This window comes from Elephantulus edwardii, unplaced genomic scaffold (genome assembly GCF_000299155.1).
Source record: "Elephantulus edwardii isolate Elephantulus edwardi_28Jun2011 unplaced genomic scaffold, EleEdw1.0 scaffold00232, whole genome shotgun sequence".
Taxonomy (NCBI): Eukaryota; Metazoa; Chordata; class Mammalia; order Macroscelidea; family Macroscelididae; genus Elephantulus; species Elephantulus edwardii.
In genome coordinates, this window is record NW_006399982.1 from 2,135,531 (window position 1) to 2,155,853 (window position 20,323).

Genomic DNA, 20,323 nt, shown 5'->3' on the forward strand with positions numbered 1-20,323 from the left:
TCTTGGAGAGGATTAAACCAGGCTGCTCCTTGGAGGCAAGGATTCTGGGGCTTCGTCTGACATACTTTGGACATGTTGCCAGGAAGGACGGGTCCTTGGAGAGGGACATCATGCTTGGGAGAGTGGAGGGACAGCACAGGAGGGTAAGACCCTCTATGAGATGGATTGATTCGGTGACTGGGGTAATTGGGATGGGTGTGTTGGAGGCAGTACGGTTGGTGCAGGATAGAGCAGGGTTTAGGGCTGTTGTGCATAGGGTCGCTACGAGTCGCAAACGACTCAACGGCACATAACAACAACAACAACTAGTATTCAAAGATCCTGTGGGATCATAATCTCAAAGCCCACTCCAAATGTACAAAGGAGGTGACAGACTTAGATTCCACTATCAGGTTCAGGGCCATGCAATTAACGATTGGGACATTCCCAAAATCTTCCCATCATATCTTGACACCCCCAGGAGAGGTTTATATCTTTCCATTTTCATTCACATTCAGCTCAGATAATTGAATTGGCTGAAGATGATGACTAGGGATGATGGAAGGAGAATATATGCCTTTAAGCTGTGGTGCTGGAGAAGAGCATTGAATATACATATCATGGACTGCCAGGAAAACAAACAGGTTTGCACTAGAGAGGGTGAAACCAGGCTGCTCCTTGGAGGCAAGGATTCTAAAGTTTCATCTGACATACTTTGAACATGTTGCAAAGAAGGACAATCCTTGGAGAGGGACATCATGCTTGGAAAGTTGGAGAGACAGTACAAGAGAAGAAGACCCTCAATGAAATTGATTCAGTGATGGAGGTAATGAGGTAGGTATGTGAGAGACAGTGAGATTGGCACAGGATAGAGCAGGATTGTACTCAGGGTCGCCATGAGTTGCATACAACTCAACGGCACATAATAACAAGTGTCCTCTAGTTTGGCATCTAGATTCACGCTGCCCAATAGAGAAGTTTTCACTGCTACATAAACTAAGTTAAAGTAAAAAATTCCATTCCTTGGTAACATTGCCGCATTTCAAGTATTCCATTGTCACTTTTGACAAGTGACTACTATATAGGACAGTATAGATATACTGCCATCGTTGCAGAAAGTTCTACTGGATACCTCTAGACTGTTATTTTTCTGAGAATGTTCTGGGAAACATTTGTACAATGATATTATCTGTCAATAAAATTTTGTGTAGTAAATAGATTTGATAAATGGGGCATATCACATTCCTCTCATGAATATTTGTAATACACTCCAATATATTCAAGAAATCTTACAAGTAGGAAATCTGTTTTACTTGTTTGAACAGCAGCTGTCAAATGTATTTGATTGTGGGATCCTATTTTATATTGCACTCATCTACAGAGTTCTTTGGAGACACTGGTCAGAACAAATATTCTTTTAAGCATTCATCTGAATCTTCGCTAAATGGTTACCTAGGTTGGAAAAGCTTTAGTGGTCCCAATAAGGGTTTCTTCAGATTGCTCTAATTCAATGATAGCAAGAAACTATTGCCTTACCCAGGCAGTACCCTCAAACATTTTGAGGTCAAGTGGGTCTCCCTGGATGGTTCCATCGAGAAGGATCAGAGAGTGACAGCTGGCCATGGCTGCACACAAGGGTCCCCATGGCAAAGCCTTGCCGGAGGTAAAGATATGGACTTCCTGGAAACTGGCAGAAAAGTTAATTAATAATTTAAGGTCATCAGTAAACTCATTCCCATCCTTAAAATCCCATGAAGGTAGAGTGCAACCTCTTTGCTTAGACCCTTTCAATGGCTCCCCAAGCACTACCTGATAAACCCCAGACTGCTTAGCCAGCCAGTCAGGAAATCAGGAGAAATATTGCACTGGGCAAGTCTGCTGTCAGGGACCTCTCCAAAAGACTGAAGAACAATGATGTTCATTTGAATACTAAGATGTGCCTGATTCAAGCCATGACCATCTGAGAGCTCAATAGGGATAGAAGAATTGATGCCTTTTGAGCATCAATGGTGGTGTTGCAGAAGAGTCCTGAGTATTCCATGGACAAATTGATATATCGATATTTGGAAGAACAAACCGATATATCTTGAAAAAAAGTACAGTCAGAATGCTTCTTGGAGGCAAGGATGGTGAAACTTCATCTCACATACTTTAGATATATTGCTAGGAGAGGCTGTTCATTGAAAAGGCACACCATGCTTAGAAAGGCAAGGGTCAGTGAAAGGGGAAGATCCTCAATGAGATGAACTGGCACAATCTAGCAATGGGCTTAATTGTGTCAGAGATGATGAGGGTGGCACAGGCTAGGACAGCTCAGCCCTATTCTTCATAGGATTGCTATGAGTTGTACTTCACAGCTCCTAACCACAATAACCCACTCCAACTACAACTTACCTTAGACCTTCAATTCACACAAACATTCTTTATTCCCTACAGTGTCTTCAAACTAAATGTCTTGCTATTTCTGCACTTATGCAGGAGTCCCCCTGTCTTTGAGACTCTGCTCACTTGGTTTTCTCATTTTCTGACTAGAATATTCTGTCATTAGTGTGATCCATACAAAAGCGTTCGTTTGCCACTGACACATTAATTTTCTCTCTTTCTCTCTCTCTCTATATATGTATATATATGTACATATATATGTATATATGTACATATATATACACATATATATACACATATACATATATATATGATGTCAGAGGCCTTGGATGTGATCACAGAGCATTTTTTCCTGTAATTTAGGGTCAGCCTACATAGTGGACACACCGGGCAAAGGTGTTAGCACAGTGCTGACACCTGCAAATTATGCAGAGTTGGGCTCCAGACAGCTATACACCACAGAAAAGATGTCTCTAGATTAATGAGGTAGTGGGGAGTGGTTGGAAAGACAGTGTGGTGGTTCTAGTTAAGTAAAGTAATTCATGGACTTTGCCCTCTTTTCCTGAAATTCTGATTTTCACCTTCTACAGCTAAGATCTGTTTTCCTCTTATAGTATGGACTGTCGGATTTTTGGTGGTGGTGGTGGTGAGTTTGGTTTTGTTTTGTTGTTGTTGTTTTTGTTTTGTTTTGTTTTGTTTTGTTTTACGTTGTTCTCCTTCCATCTTAGAGAACTTAGTGGCAAGGAGTTGTCCTTCCAAACCAAAAGCACATAGCTCAAGTCCACTAGCTGCTGTTCCTGAAAAAGATAGGCAACCATCTCCTGTGTGATTTACAGCCTTTGAAAACCTACTGGAAAGTTAGCTGAGTTGATTCTGACTCAATAACACATAACAGCAACACGAAGTTGGTTTTATTCTCAAAAAATTTTCAGCACCCATGGAACTTGGTGGCATCAAGCTTGGTGGTTAAGTGCTTGGCTTGTAGCATTGAGATCTGTGGTTTTAACTCATACACAGCTCTGCAAGAGAGTACACACAAGAGTCCATTGCACAGTCACCATAGCTATCCACCTGATTAAGGGTCTTCATCTTCATCACTAACCCTCCACCTTTCCCAACGTCATGTCCCTCTCTGAGAAACAGGACCTCCTGGCAACATGTCCTAAGTATGTAAGGCAAAGACTCATCATTCTTACCTCCAAAGAGCACTCCAGCTGCACCCTTTCCAAGACATATCTGTTTGTTTTCTTGGCCATTCATGGGATGTTCAGTGCTCTTCTCCAACTGATGCTCAAAGGCATCAATTTTTTTCTGTCATCATTTTTCATTGTTCAGATCTTGGGTGAATAGCTAGTAATTAGAAACACTATGGCCTGAACAGATGCACTTTAGTCCTCAAACTGATATCACTACTCCTCAATAATTTGGAAAGGTCCCTAACTGCAGATTTTCCTAGTGCAATGTGTCTCCTTATTTTCTGACTGCTTGTATTAAGGGTGTTAATTGTGGATTCAAGCAAGATTAAGCTGCTGACAGTTTCAATATCCTCTCCATCCATAATAACACTGCCTATTGGTCTAGAATTTAATTTGAATGGAAGAGATAGATGCGAATAAATCGCAACCATTCAAAAAAAAAGGGTGATCCACTAGAGTGCAGAAATAATTGAACACTATCACTAATAGCACACACAAGTAAAATTCTACTGAAGATTATTAAAAAACAACTAAAGAGTATATCGACTGAGAACTATCAGAAGTACAAGCTGGATTTAGAAGAGGCCATACTACTAGGCACATCACAACCAATGTCAGATGAAACTTGGCTGAAAGCAAAGAGCACCAAGTCAGATGATCTTGGTTGAAAGCAAATTGAAGAATATCTATTTGTGCTTTATTGACTATACAAAGGCATTTGACTGTGTAGATTACAACAAACTATTGCTAACATTGGGAAGACTAAGAATCCTACAACGCTTGATTGTGCTTATACAAAGCCTACATTTAAACCAGGAAGCAGTCGTCAGAACAAAGCAAGGAAACATTGCATGGTTTAAAATCAAGAAAAGGGTGTGTCAGCATTGTGTCATTTCTCCATACCTTTTGAATCTATATAAGGAACAGATCATTGAAAGGTTGAAGTTTATGAAAAGGAATGTGGCATTAGGACTGTAGAAAGACTCATAAATAACCTGCATTATGCAGATGAAACAACCTTGCTTATTGAAACTGAGGAGAACCTGAAGTATTTGTTGCAGAAGGTTAAGGACTGTAGTGTCAAACAGTGTGGATCGAAGCTCAGGATCAAGAAAATAAATATTCTCACCACTGGGTCAATTGGCAGCATCATGATAGATGGAGAAGAGATTGAGATTGTTAATTTCATCTTGCTCAGGTCCACAATAGACACCTTTGGCATGAGCAGTTATGAAATCAAAAGATGAGTTGCATTGAGAAAATCTACTTCAGGAACATCCCCAAAGTGCTGAAGAGCAATAATGTCAGTCTAGAGACTAAAGTGTGCCTGATCCAGGCCCTGGTCTTTGCAATTACTTCACTATTCATCCGAAAGCTGGACAGTGAGTAAGGATGAAAGAATTACAATTGATGCCTTTGAGCTGAGGTGCTGGAAAAGAGTATTGAACATACCACGGAACTTCTAAGAGAACAAACAAGTGTGTCCTAGAAATGATGAAACCCAGTTGCTCTTTGGAGGCAAGGATCTTCAAGTTCCATCTCACATTCTTTGGGCATGTTTCCCAGAGGGCCCAGTCCTTGAAGAAGGACATCATACTTGGAAGGTAGAACGTCAGTGCAGAAGATAAAGACCCTGCATGAGATGAATTTATAAAATAACTGGGGTAATAGAGGAAGGTAGTTGGAGACAGTGAGATTGGCTTAGAATAGGGCAAAGTTCAGAACTATTGTTCATAGGGTAACTATGAGTTGCAGTGGACTTGCCAGCATATAACAACATCATACGAAAGTGATAGATTTGCTTATCAAATCTAAGCAAAGCCCACCAAGTACTAATTCCCTTTTCAGTAAAGGACCTACCAGTTTTCAGCAGTAGGGACTGCCCCCCAGAGGTCCAAGCCATCTTCTGTAAGAGTCCCAGTCTGAATAAACATTAAAAGTAGGATTAGCATAGGATTTAAAATTTTTAATAACATTTTGATTTAAACTAAACTCAAGCTTCCAAGAAATTACAGTAGATCTAGTAGAACAAAGCATCAGACTAATTTTAGAAAGGGTATGGTGGCTTAGTGGTAAAGAATTGCACTGTCAATGCAAAGGTGCGCAGTTCAAGTCCACCAGCTGCTCTTCAGAAGAAAGATGGGCAATCTCTTCCTGTGTGATTTATTAACTCTGTTACAAGCCAACTAGAGGGTCAGCTATGGATGCTGACTCAACAATAAACAACAACAACAACAATTCAAAAGGCAGATCAGCAGTCAACAGGTGATCCTAAAAGGACCCTGTTGATAATGACATTATTCATGTCACTATGGAAAAGAAATGACATGGCTGTATTGTGGTTTTTTTCCCCTCTATTGTGACTTCTCTTATTGCTAAATGGGAAAGGCTGCTTAAATGGAGATCCAACAAGACCTAACTTGAGTCTCACATTTTAGCTGGCACTTTCTATTTTTCTATAGGAAAGCTAGGGATTGTTTTCCCCCTTTTCTTTGCAAGATTGTTTGGTTCACAGTTTGCCATCTGTTTCCCAGCAATTTTCTAAAAATATGGGTGACACGGTGACTGTACAGATTGATAATGAAATGTTGATAGAGGGCTTTGAGTGTATAGAGAGAAACTAAGTGCTAATAATATGTATTAATTAATGCCCACGAATGACTTTTATTGTTAGAACGTGCAAAAAAATGGAGGGAGATTGGATTTTCGGTATTATGGGAGAGTATTTGTCAGATAATGTAAAAGAGCAAAGCAAAATGGAACTATCACAGCACTTTTCATTTCCTCATTGCTTCACAGTTGTCCATTAATTACAGACCTTAGTGTCTTTATGCACTCAGTTAACAACATTAGTGCTACTTAACACCAAGTTAGACTAAGTGAAGTTGAACTATGAGCTATTTACCACTATCAAGGCTGAGTGGAGCATTACAAAGCTGAGTATTCTGTTTCAACACTGGCATCTCAGGTCTTTTAATTTGACCCACAGAAACAAGTATCTGGCACTAACTTTTCTAGTTTTCTAATAAATGGAATTTTCTACCACTACACTACATTACATTAGCATGATGTTTATAGGGAAGGGCTTGCAAGTGCTTCAGATTGTTATAATTGAGTAGAACACATAGACACTCTCAGAGGCGAATGAGCAGTCTGTGGGCACAGTGTAGAGTCCTGGGTGCTGAAAAGGATGCTGAGGGACTGATTTATGTGCTTGGCAATGAAACCACAGTTTGGAGATTCCCAGTGACCTATATCAGAGGGGCCTCAGAAGAAGGGCTTCAGGATCTACGTATGAAAAACAAGCCATTGAAAACTCTACAGAGCATAACACTCTGACATATATGTAATCACCTTGAGTGAAATTTACCCAATTGCAGCTATTTTTTAAAAAGTACTATGTAGTGTAGAGAGGCATATGGAACCCAGATTTTTGTAGTCTACCACTTGACTAGAACTTCTAAGTGAATGCTACAAAGCATGTGGTAAAACAGAACTCACACTCAAGTTCTAGATTAAAAAATTAAGGTCCTTGGTTTCATGAAACCATTTGGACTTCACAGACTGCTAACATACTCATGAGAATTATTCCTTAAAGAATCATCTACGTGATTCATTTCCCTCCTACATTTTATGATACAGTGCCTCATCCCCTATGTTTAGACTCCCAATCCCGTTGAGTTGTTCTGTTTCAAAAAGAGTTAGCAACTTAATTCAAATTGAAATGCTTTCTTAATAATTATTTTTATGATCATCTATATATCAAATGTGACAGCAGATAATGACTAGCACAAAACAAAAATGGAACCATTCTTTTTCCTCTTTTAAAAAATGACCTTTGTAATAATAAAAGTAATTAGTAAGAAAATAGAATTATATTTATTACTCTAATGGGAATAAGATAGAAGAGGCAAATTTAACACGTACAAAAAAAAATAATAAGTCCACTGCACAGCGCCAAACTGTGTGTGAACTTCTTCCAGTCCATTAGCTAAGTATATGTCTTAAAAATTTCTTAGTGTGGCCTGGAAGACTCTTCTGCTGGAAGCACTAGACTGTGGCCCCATCATCTGGAGCACCAAGCACCCCTCTGTCTGAAATCCTTTGCCGTATCACCTGGACCACCTTTGCACTGCCACTTGAATGTGCCTGCCCATCACCCAGATGTCCTAGTTCTGCTGTCTGGATAACCACTTACTGCTGCCCCTCTGAATTGTGCCAGTGACACCAATATCACAGATGAGCCATTTCCTCCATCTCTTAGAGCTTGAGCTGCCCTTAGCCTCAGGCACTTTGGACCCACCTAGCTACAGCAATTCCCTGACAGAGAAGGCTGCTAATTCATAGGCCATATCTCTCCCCAACTGAAGCAAGTCTTCCCTTGAGTCAAAAAATCAGAGAAACTCAGGCAGGGTAGTTACCTGCCCTCCTATCAAGCAGTGATATCCTGAGCCAAGGTTATCAGACCAAGAACTTGCTAATACTTCCAGCTTAAAAAACTCTACCACAGCAATAGCACAGAAGAAACAGAAAACCTCACCCCTACACAAACCTAAAACAAAATATTACCTCCCCAAAGCTAAACAGTATCAGTGCATTTCCTGAAGCCAGAAAGTTTGATGGAATTTTATGACACAGACTTCAAAAGAACAATGACTGAATATTTTCAATGGGTGAAAGACAAACTCAAAGAATTACAGGACTCTGTAAGCAAAAACCAAGAGAAACATTAAAAATAACAACAAAAAAACAAAGCAAAACAAAAAAAAACCCCAAAAAACAAAAACACAAAACACCACAATCCAAGACAATGCAGATTTAAAAAAGGAGGCATTAGAAGCTCTGGGAAAACAAGAAACCATGATCCAGAATATGAGGATCAATATTTCAGATACTGTCAATATATTAGAGGGGCATATGAACAGAGTTGAAGAGATGGAATATAGACCAGCAAAATAGAAGATAGAATTGTCACCACAGACCTACTAAAACAAAAAGCAGAATCAAAAAGGAAAGAAAAAGAAGAAAGCCTAAGAATAATGTGTGACACAATCAAGAGGAATAACATGCACATAATTGGAATCCCAGAACAGGAAGAAGCAGGTAAAGGAACTGAGAAAGTTATGGAAGAACCACTAGAAGAAAACTTTTCAGGCATAATGAAGAATGAAAGAATACATACTCAAGAGGCTGAGTGAACACCAAGTAGAATAGACCCCAAAATAAAAATACCAAGGCATGTCATAGTCAAGTTTGCAAGAACCAAAGAAGAGAATTCTCAAAGCAGCTAGGAAGAAATGAAGAGTAACCTATTAGGGAGAGCAAATAAGATTAAGTGCCAAATTCTTAGCAGCAACCATGCAAGCAAAAAGACAGTGGAATGGCATGTATGAAATACTCAAGAATACAATTGTCAACCAAGAATACTGTACCCAGAAAAATTTCATCAGATATGAAGGAGAGATCAAGATAGTCCCAGAAAACCACAACCTAAGGGAGTTTATAAAAACAAGACCAGTGTTCCAGGAAACACTGTGAGAAATCCTTACTACAGAGATGCCACAGAAAGCAGCACGGACCCCAGTAAGCAGAAACAAGAACAAAAAGAACCCTACAAAATTATAGCAATAAAACTTTGCCTCTCAACAGTTGCACTGAATGTGAGTAGTTTAAATGCACCACTGAAGAGGAAAACAGTAGCAAATTGGATAAAAAAATGAAAATCCATCAAAATACTGTCTACAAAATACACACCTGAAAACTGAAAGACCAAAAATCAAAGGGTGGAGAAAAATATTCCAAGCAAATGGCAATGAGAAAAAAGGCAGGAGTAGCAATATTCATCTTTGATAAAATAGATTTCAACTAAAAAATCATTACAAAGGACAAGGTAGAAATAAATGAATGGAAAACAGAAAACCAATTGAAACCATCTACAAAACTAGGAGTTGGTTCTTTGAAAAGTTCAATAAAATCAACAAACCACTAGCAAAAATAATAAAAGAAAAGACACAAATAATCCAAATAAAGATGAAATGGGCAACATCATAACAGAATAAAGTAAAAGAAAAAGACTAACAATGGAATATTATGGAAAAACTATACTAAAAAAATATGAAAACCTAGAGAAAATGGACAAATACTTAGACATTCACAATCTACCTAAACTGAAACCAACCAAAATTGAACACTGGAACAGACCCATTACAAAAGAAGAATTTGAAAATGTAATAAAACAACTTCCAGCCAAAAATAGCCCTGAACCAGATGGTTTTACAAGAGACTCTTATCAAACATTAAGAAAAGAACTATCACCAATTCTACAGAAACTATTTCAGAAAATAGAATCAGATAGAATGCTCCCAGGCTCATTCTATGAAGCAAACATATCCTTGATACCAAACCAGGTAAAGACACCACCAAAATAAAAAAACTATAGGCCAATATCTCTCAGGAACATAGATGCAAAAATCCTGGAAAAAAAAAAATCCTGGCCAATAGAATCCAAAGATACATCAGAAAAATAATTCACCATGACCAAGTGGAATTCATAACAGGTATGCAAGGATGGTTTCAACCTAAGAAAATTAATCAGTGTCATTCATCATATTAACAAAGCAAAGAACAAGAACAACATAATCCTATCAATCGAAACAGAAAAGGACTTTGACAAAATCCAACCCACTTTCCTTATTAAAACTGTCAAATAAATAGGAGTAGAGGGGAATTTCCTCAATCAAGTAAAAAGTCAACATCATTCTCAATGGAGAGAAATTAAAGGCATTCCTTCTGAGAATAGGAACTAGACAAAACTGCTCACTATCACCTCTCCTATTCAATATTATACTGGAAGTCTTAGCAACAGCAATAAGACAAAAGAAGGAAATAAGAGATATCCAAACTGACAAAGAGGAGGTAAAATTATCTCTATATGAAGATTATATGATACTATTCTTAGAAACCCTAAAGACAAAGCAAGAGAACTACTAGACATAGTCTACCAATTCAGCAAAGTGGCAGGATACAATATCAACATAAAAAATCAACTGAATTTCTTTATGTTGACAAAGAGTATACAGAACTGGAGCTAAGAAAAACAATACCCATCACAATAGCTAACAACAAGATTTAATACTTGGGAGTAAATCTAACTAGAAATTTAAAATACTTGTTGAAAGAAAATTTCAAAACATTACTACAAGAAAAAAATCTAGAGAAATGAAAGGATATACCATGTTTATGGATAGAAAGACTTAATATTGTGAATCTGACAATTCAAAGGCAATCTACAAGTTCAATGAAACCCCAATACGAATACCAATTCCTTTCATCAATGAGATGGAAAAGGCAATTTCCAATTTCACCTGGAATGGAAAGAGACCCTGAAAAGCAAAGCACTCTTGATTTCAAATCCTACTACAGAGTCGCAGTGGCCAAGAAAGTCTAGTATTTGTACAATGACTGACACATAGATCAATGGAATAGATTTGAGAACCCAGAAATCAGTTCATCTACCTCTAGTCAACTGATTTTTGACAAGGAAATTAAATCAGTTAAGTGTGGAAACGAAAGCCTCTTTAACAGATGGTGTTGGCAAAATTGAAAAACTATCTGTAGAAAACTCAAGCAAGACCCACACCTCATGCCATACACAAACACCAACTCAAGGTGGATCAAGGACCTAGGACTAAAACCATGGACTATAAATTTCATCAAGGAAAAGACTGGAAGAACTCTAGAAGCCCTAATCTACAACATGAAAGTCCTCCAAACATCCTGAAAAATCTACAACTAGGAACGAATCAAACTGATGAATAGGACCTTCTAAGAATCAAATCCCTATGTACATCAAACAAAACAAAAAGAAAAAAAGAAAACAAAAAACCAACTTCTCCAACAAGGAAAAAAAGAAAGCCACAGACTGTGAAAACTTTTTGGTAATGACGTCTGATAAAGGACTTACGTCTAGAATTTCCAGAATACTAGAGATCCACAACAACCAATTGCAAAACAACCCAGATGCAAAATGGGCACAAGGTATGAACAGACACTTCACCACAGAAAACATTCAGATGGCAAACAAACAAATGAAAAAAATTTCAAAAATCCCTAGCTATCAAAGAGATGCAAATCAAAACAACTGTTAGATACCAGTAACAATAGCAATGTTCAACAGAGGAGCAAACAAAAAATGCTGGCAAGGTTGTGGAAAAATTGAAACCCTTCTTCACTACTGGTGGGAGTATAAAATGGTTCAATCACTATGGAAGGCAGTATGGTATTTACTCTAAAGTTTGAAAAACAAAAATACCATTTGACCCAGCAATACCACTACTGGGAATATACCCTAAAGAAACTAGAATTTACACCCAAACAGATATGCACACCCATGTTTATTACTGTGTTGTTTGCAATAGCAAAGAGATAGAAGCAAACTAAGTGCCCATCAACAAATGAATGAATGGATAGAGGAACTGTGGTATATCCATACAGTGGAATACTATGCAGCACTGATAAACAAGGAACTCATAAAATATTATACAAAATTGATGACCATGGAGGACATTATGCTGAGTGAAATATCTCAGTCACAAAAGTACAAATACTGCATAGTGCCACTGTTATAAAACAGGACTGACATTGAGAGTTGTAGGGAAACTAAGAAAAGAGGGAGTAAATAATGAACACTGCATTGATACAGATGAGGGAAAGAATAGTTTTAAAGGAAATATATGATTTTGCATTATTTACATGGCAACAGTCCAGAATAAGAGGTGCATAGCAAGGTTGACGGGTAGGGGGTGGGGGCAGGGAGAAAAAGTTGTGCAAAATTGAATGATTTTTTTTTTCTTTAAAGAGAAAAGGAAATTGGGTTTAGGGGTAGGGAGGAAAATGTTCAACAGTGAATGAATTAAAACCAAGTTTTCTGCTACTTTTCATTAAAATCACAATAAAAAATTATAAAAAGCAACAAAACTCACAAAAAACAACCCAGGCTTGGGTTGAATTCTGTGAAAAAGGTGTGTACTTCTTTAAAGAACTTGGTAACAAAATATGCGTGAATTAGAAAAGCATGTGGGAAAGCAGGTACAACTAATCCTGAGGTGCGTCATTTCAAGGTCATGCTAATAGAGCATGATTCTGTAAAAGCTGGAAGGAAAACTGGAGATCATTATATTTCAGCCTTCTTATCTTGAAACGCCACACGGAAATTTCACGTAAAACTCAGGATTAGATTTCACATTTGGGTAATTTCAAATCAACAGTTCTTTGCATTATTTGAGGCACTTCTGCTGCTGAGAGCTTGACCAAGCAAGCTTCACCCCAAAACATTCCTGCAGACGGTCTGACAGAGGAGCAAGTGAAGAAGCAGAAGAAAAGATTTTCAGTTAAAAAAAAATAAATAAATGAACACCCTCATGAGAATATTAGTTCCAGAAACCCGCAGATTGGTAAAGACATATTTTATCCATCTTCCTCCTGTACTAGATGTTTGTAAATCTGCAGAGTAGAAACTGAAATACGCTTGCTAAAAATTGTCTAAGGGACATTTTGGACTTAAACTGAAGCTACTGTTAAGTTAATCTTCTATTTCATCACTGGTAGAGATAAAGACCTTCCTTGAGAAACAAAACACACAGTGATTAAACAGAAACAATCTAAAAGATAATGTCACCTTCAACTAGTGACAGAGACTCGTCACATCTGCTCCATGAGTGTCTCCTTACTCTTTCCTTTGTCCTCTGCACTCTCACTGTCTAGGTCTGCCAGCGGTCTCTGCTTATGACCCTAAATGGCCTTCAAACAGTTGTCTTGTCTCAATCCTGTGTCCCTCTTGTCTCAGATGAAATAAACAAAACCAATCTACAAAAGTGCCAGGAGTTTTTCATCAAAACAAGCCCAGCCTCCTTAGTCTGGCACAAGGGGTTTTAATTACAAAGATTTTTTTTTTCCTCTCTAGTTTCATTTCCTACATAGAGTCTAGGCACAGTCCACTGTACTCTGTTCTCTGACCATTCTAGACCTTTCACATCCCTGAGTGTTGAAAATACTCTCCTTTGAGCCTGAGACCTGTCTTCTCCTTTTAGTTTACCTAACAATCAAAGCAACAGCTCAAAGGTGACCTTTTACCAGTGGTAGCTTCACTCCTATCTCCACTAAGGTCTCCAATGTATGGCACTGGCTTTATTGGCTACATTTCTCTTTTCCCTACTCGCTCTACTTCCTTTCCCTACTTATTTTGTGAGAGCAAAGAAGAGAGTACAATTACACAGCACTGTCCACTCCCTGCCTTTCCTTAAAAAAGGCAGAGCAAGAGAAAGGACTATGCTAAAGCTCACAAAGCACCATGTGGCCGTTGTTATGTGCCATCGAGCCACAACTGACTCATAGCTGACCCTCCAGGGGGTTTTCAGAGGCTGTACATCACATGGAAGGAGACTGCCCATCTTTCTCTCTACAAGTACTTGGTAGATTTGATCCTCCGGCGTTAGGGTAAGCAGTGCAACTCCTTACCTCACCAGAGCTCAACAGGGAACAAAATGTTCTTCAGTTTCCCCCCTAAAAAAAAAGCCAGTCACACAATAAAGAAAAATAAAAAAAAAAAAAACCAACCAAAACACACACAACTGAAAAAGCCAGTCAGTCAGAGGAGTTATTATAGTAAGAAATTGATTTGAAACACAATATCCAGAACAGGCCCCAAAATATTTCATTTCACAGGGACAAAGCTCATAATGTGATATCTGAGGCATGACCTTGGAGCCCAGGGAAGTGGCCTTCTAGACTGTGCTCTGGCACTCTGAGCCATGCCTGGACTCAGAGGCCTCTCTGCAAAATGAAGGTGCTAGAGGAGGCATTCTCTGAGGCCCTTCCCAACTTAGAAATCATTGCCCTCCCATGTGGAAGGCTGAGATCATACTTTGTCAAAGCACACGAGGTTTATCTGGCCGCACATATTGATCCTCTGCGGGGAGATACAGAAGATTTTCTTCTTCTTCAGCCTTTTCTGAGCATAGACGATGCCTGTGGTGAGGGCGGCTGGCAGTACGGGTGGGACAGTCACGGTGAGGAGCAGTAGGGCCATGGGCAAGGTTTCTCCTGAAGGGATCTGGTGAAGGGAGGGACACAGAGGTTAGCCCAGCAGAGCAGGCCACCACCCAACCTGTAGACATTCCCGTACACTCCTTTTGCCACCCCATAGTAGACTTGGAGGTCTAAGCATAGACCTCCAAGGGCAGTGAGTCTGCCCTTCATGTAGGACAGAGTGTATACAGTATAAGTACATCATCTGATCTAAAAATATATACAACACTAGATTATGCCAAGATCTTAATAGGTATCAACTAAGTTATCACTACTGGCTATCATCATGTAGTCCCCAATTCATGACAGCTCCTTCCATAATGGAGAAAAACACTTCTCTGCCCTACTCTATCCTCATGTTCTGCTAGAGAGAAGACTTCTGTTCCATAAGATTTTCAATAATTGATTTTCAAAAGCAGATCCTGAGAAGTTTCTTCATAGTCTTAGTCTAGACATTGAACTAGAACCTTGTTCAATATCAAAGCAACACACAGCCTACCCCCCAACAAATGTCTGATGGCTACTGTGTATTTTGAATGCCTCTGAAATCAATGTTTTTGAGTTGTGGTGCTGGAGAAGAGTATTGAACATTCCACAGACTACCACAAGAACAAACAGGTCTGTCCTGGAAAGGGTGAAACCAAGCTGCTCCTTGGAAGCAAGGATTTTGAAGCTCTGTCTCACATAACTTTGGTTCTATTTCCACGAAGGACCAGTCCTTGGAGAAGAACATCATTCTTGGAAGGGTGGAGGGGGGGCATAGAAGAGGAAGACCCTGAATGAAATGGAATAACACAATAATTGGGGTAATGTGGGTAAGTGTGCCAAAGGCAGTGAGATTGGCTCAGGATAGGACAAGGTTCAGAGCTGTTGTTCATAGGGTTGCTATGAGTTGTAGGTGACTAAAAAGCATCTAACAACAAGAAGATGGAGATGTGATGACTAGAGAAAGGATAAGCATCTGATTGGAGAGAGACAAAGTCAGGGAAGGTCAGGTTGGATATGGAACTGGGATCAGAGGACTCCTGTCTTCTTTGGTGGGAGACAATGTGTTTATTCTGTGGGCACTCAACACACATGAGTAGCTGATAGTATCAATACACATGAAGTGCATTGGTCAAAAATTAAATGGAGGTTTCCCACTTGGAAGATGAGAATAATAACACTGAGCCAACAATGTCCTTGTAATAAACTGTAGAGAAGCCAATATTTTAAAAATAAACAAAATAACATAAAAGCCAATAAAATTAATATATTTCTGTATAGTATATCTAGATATACTTTTATATATTGATTAAATTCAGCAACTCATTGCTATTGCATCAGAACCGACTTACAGATGACCCACCAACTGGTTTCCAGAGTTGTAAATCATATGGGAGGAGACTGCTCATCTTTCTCCAGCAGAATCACTAACGGAACTCCTTATTCACTGTTGTTGTTGATTGCCATCGAGCCAAGCATGATTTATAGTGACCCTATGAACAAAATATCTGAAGTCTTTCTATAACTATTGTCATTTTTCAATGTTCATAGAGTTTCCAGATGCATGTAGTGGATGCCACTCGTGCTTCCAAACCTGTCTTACACTGGAAGCTCCACCAAACACTGTCCACCATGTGTAACTGTTATGGCATCTGACAGCCCAGTGGCACAAGGTTCAATATAACAGTAATCCCAGATTACCTTAGTACTGCAAATTGATAGAAGAGTGTTGTACCACTTAGAAGAATGTTCCTCCAAAATATAAGAACTGACTTTTAAATACAAAGACTCTCCACAAGGTCTTCTTGACAAAATAAATAGACAAATAAAAGGGCTAAATAAAAACCAACCAACATAATGTTGTTATTTTTACGTGCTGTCAAGTCACCTATGACCCATAATGACCCTCTGTACAGCTTCTCTGAACTCATCCTTGTCCTGATTCAGTCTCACTAATTCCAACACACCAACTGCCATTGTCCCAGTATCAATCCATCTTATCATGGGTCTTCCTCTCCTGTGCTGTCCATCCACTTTTTCGAGCATGATGTCTTTCTCCAAGGACTGCTTTCTCCTGGCCACATGCCCAAAGCATGTGAGACTTCCAAATCCTTGCCTCCAAGGAGAGATTTGGTTTCACCCACTCCAAGACAGACTTATTTGTTTTCTTTGCAATCCATGGTACTTTTAAGACTCTTCTTCAGCACCACAATTTGAAGGCATCAATTCTTCTTCTGTCATTCTTAGTCATTGTCCACCACTGACATAGATGCTCTATAGCACTCTGGAGAGATCTCTGGTGGCAGATTTTCCCAATGCAATTTGTCTTTTGATTTCCTGACTGCTGGTGTTAAGACTGTTGATTGTGAGGTCGAGCAAGCCGTAATTGATTGACAACCTCAGTATCTTCTCCATCTATCATGATGCTGCCAATTGGCCCAGTGGTGAGAATATTTTGTCTTCTTCATGTTGAGCTTATTGAAGACTACAGTCTTTGTGCTTTTGTAGCTAGTATTTCAGCTCTTCTTCAATTTTAGCAAGCAAGGCAGTGTTATCTGAATAATGTAGGTTGTTGATGAGTCTATCTTCAATCCTGATGTCACATTTCTCCTCTGATGTTACTATTGTTATTTTCTCGTGTGATTGATGAGAAAACTGATGCTGAAAAAAGTTTAAATAACTTCCCCAAATCAAATGCTAGTTATATAGTGAGAATCTGAATCTTTGTCTGTTTGGTTCCAGGGTTCAAGCACTTGGCCATGTGCTGATTATTGAGTCGGCCTTCATGGATTCAGAATCCCAGGTAGGTCTGGAGAGGAGACTTCACCAATGTTTTTAACATAATTTAGATATTGTGGTGTTAGCCTAAAAGTTGTCTTTCTTTAAGCCATTACATTAAGCTTCCTCTGGTCTCTACCTCACCTGCAGACACAGATTCTTGCAAATTATCTACAGCTGTGGGACTAGGATAAGAGAGTTTCTCACACTGAGTAGCAAGATTTGTGGCAGCAGGATTTGGGTTGCAAACTTGAGGGAGATTAGCACAAAACCCAGAGAGAGCCAGATCCTGGTGCTTGTTGTGGACAGACTCTAGCACTACTGTGGAAAAATTATGGCAAGGTATGACCTGAAGTTTCTTGCATTTGTACTGGCTACAGTTAAAGGTTTTGCTTTTCTTGCCTTTGTTGATGGAAGGGAAAGGTACTTGCTAAACTGAAGCTAGAACCTACACCAGTTGATAAATCCTGCCTTGGGATTGCTGGGCTAAAACTTGGATTTACTTTTCTAATAAACTTCTTTAATAAAGCCCATTCTTAGTACCACAACTGTGAGACTATGAGTCAACAAAGAGAAAACAAACCTCTTGCTGCTGGTGTGGCTCTAGAGGTACTGAGGGTCTGGACTATGGGCTCTTTATCTGCTTTCTGCTTTGGAGTGGTGATGGGCTGTGCTAGTCTCACTCCCTCTGACCCCTTCAGAATGATGCTAACATCCCTGTGTACCTATGTTCCCTTTCCTGCTCTTTAGACAGATATGATAATTCTACTCTTACAATCTTGCCATACTTGCATAAAATAAGTTAGTATTTTAGGTACAGTCTTTTTAAAATTTTTTGTCATATTCAAATTCAGTAATCTTTTGCCCACTTGACTGATTACAAATTCCACCAATCCCTGTTTCTCCTAATCACACTCACAGAGGAACTTTGACCCTCCAATCAAATCAGCCTATAGATTCTGACCCACAGAAAGATGAAGTCAGAGATTGGTCTTGCTGTTTTAGTGTGTGATGGATGGAGAGTTCTACTTAATTTCCAGTCACTGCTTGGGCTTCTTGGCACCAAAGAGAGAGTTTGGTATGACATTCCTGCTCAGTGCCCCTGCTTCCCCAAATGAAACTAGAATATTACCTCAAATCCAACCCCTGTGGCTTTGACCCTCTGCCTAATAACTGTTTTTAAGGTTCTACTCGACTAGTGTCAAAGTGCCCTGCTCTCCTCTGCTCTAGAAATAGACTCTGTAAGCTTACTTAGCTTTCAAATGACTCTCCAGAGTTTAATTTCACCCATAATCATTGTTTAGAAATACTTGTAACTGTATCTTTGTTTGTCAATATTCTTCTTCCACACATGTAGAAAGTCTATGTGCTCTAAGTGTGGACATTGTAAGTAGATCAGCCGGTCCCAGTTTCATACCTGTGTTTGGACCTTCATATTAAAAGTTCCCCTCTACCAGAAAAAAATGCTAAGATCCCAGCATATCGTCCTGTACAAACTCCACAGTTTATAACAGAATCACATTCTACAAATATAAAGGACTTCAAAGGACATTTTTATATATCCTTCCTCTTCCACTATTATTACATATCTAAAGAAAGTCATCCAAACTGAAACTTGATACCCTGAAGCTTAAAGGGAAGAGGAATCTCTGTGGTAGGCAGTTGTGTGAAATTAGATATTTAATAGACAAAATTTTAAAAATAGAGCTATAAACGCAACGCTAATACTCATAAGCAATGTAATCCTCAGAACAATCAACCATAAGAGACCAAAAGAAGCATTTGCCCCAAAACAAAGCTCAGACTGGACAAAGACTCGGACAGAAGAACATACAAGGCAGTGAAAAGAGGAGAAAGAAAGAGAGCTGTTACACTGAGGGCATTGCAACAAATGTCAGAGGGGAAAATGCATACGTTTTTGTTGAAGGGGAATGAAATTTGCCCTGGAATTTCACCCAAACCACATAAAAACATAGAGACATTTAATTTTCTTTCAGAATTCACTCAGGATGCACAGATAGCCCTTAAACTGTATGGTGGCCTGGGTATTTCCTGAGGCAATGACTACTTCCACACACTGTAAGAGAATGTTCCATTTTCTAGGCATGGTGTTCAAGGTCCCTTTCATTCCTATCTGCATCTATCCTTTGAGACTTATCTCTTAATTACTTACTGATTTCAGAAAGCTTCTATGCAAGTCTTTCTTTGTGGTTTACTGACATAAATTAGCATGCCTTTCCCTCTCTCTGAAATATTGATTAAATTTTTCTCATCAGCCTTGAGAAAAATGTATTTTCTCTGAGATTGTATGGTTTTAGGTATCACAAGTACTACACAAAATTTAAACTATTATTCCCTACAAGATGGCCAACAAGTGGTGAATTTGCCACTTTTAATAGCTGCATTGTATTATGCAATTGCCACTGTCTACCTTTGTTGAGGGAGCTCTAGTGGATTAGTCATAAAGAATTGGACTGCAAAGCCAAAGGGTTTTTTGTTTGTTTGTTTTGGGGTTTTTTTATTAATTTGAATGAACACCAACAGAGATTTTGGAATTCCATTCATTCATTGTTGCACTTTTCTCCCTGCCCACCACCAAGTTTGCTCCTCTCCTTGAAAAGTAAAAGCAAAACTCCTTCATTGGTACACAATCCCCCCCCACACACACACCCCACCCCGAGTATACGCCACTCTGCAACCCAAAGTTTTGTCATTTGAATCGACAAGCTCCTCTGCAGATGACAGATGAACAGTCTCCTCCTTCGTGATTTACTGCTTCTGAAAACCTGCTGGAAGATCAGCTACAGGTCAGTTCTGACTTGATAGTAAACAATGTTAGTTGGGAGCTCTGATGGCCTAATGGGTAAAGACTTGTATTGCCAACCCAAAGGCAGACAATTCAAATCCACCAACTATTC

At 39.0% G+C, this 20,323-nt stretch overlaps 1 protein-coding gene across 1 annotated transcript in view; it reads right to left on the bottom strand.

The window, feature by feature from the left end:
* The window catches only part of ATP13A5 (ATPase type 13A5), a 207,555-nt gene that overhangs the window by 113,034 nt on the left and 74,198 nt on the right, over positions 1-20,323 (bottom strand). The window contains exons 12-14 of the mRNA XM_006898539.1: positions 14,479-14,667; positions 5,418-5,479; positions 1,516-1,666 (exon numbers count right to left, since the gene is read on the bottom strand). Coding sequence (XP_006898601.1) covers positions 1,516-1,666; positions 5,418-5,479; positions 14,479-14,667 — 402 coding nt within the window. The remainder of the gene's footprint in view (positions 1-1,515; positions 1,667-5,417; positions 5,480-14,478; positions 14,668-20,323) is intronic.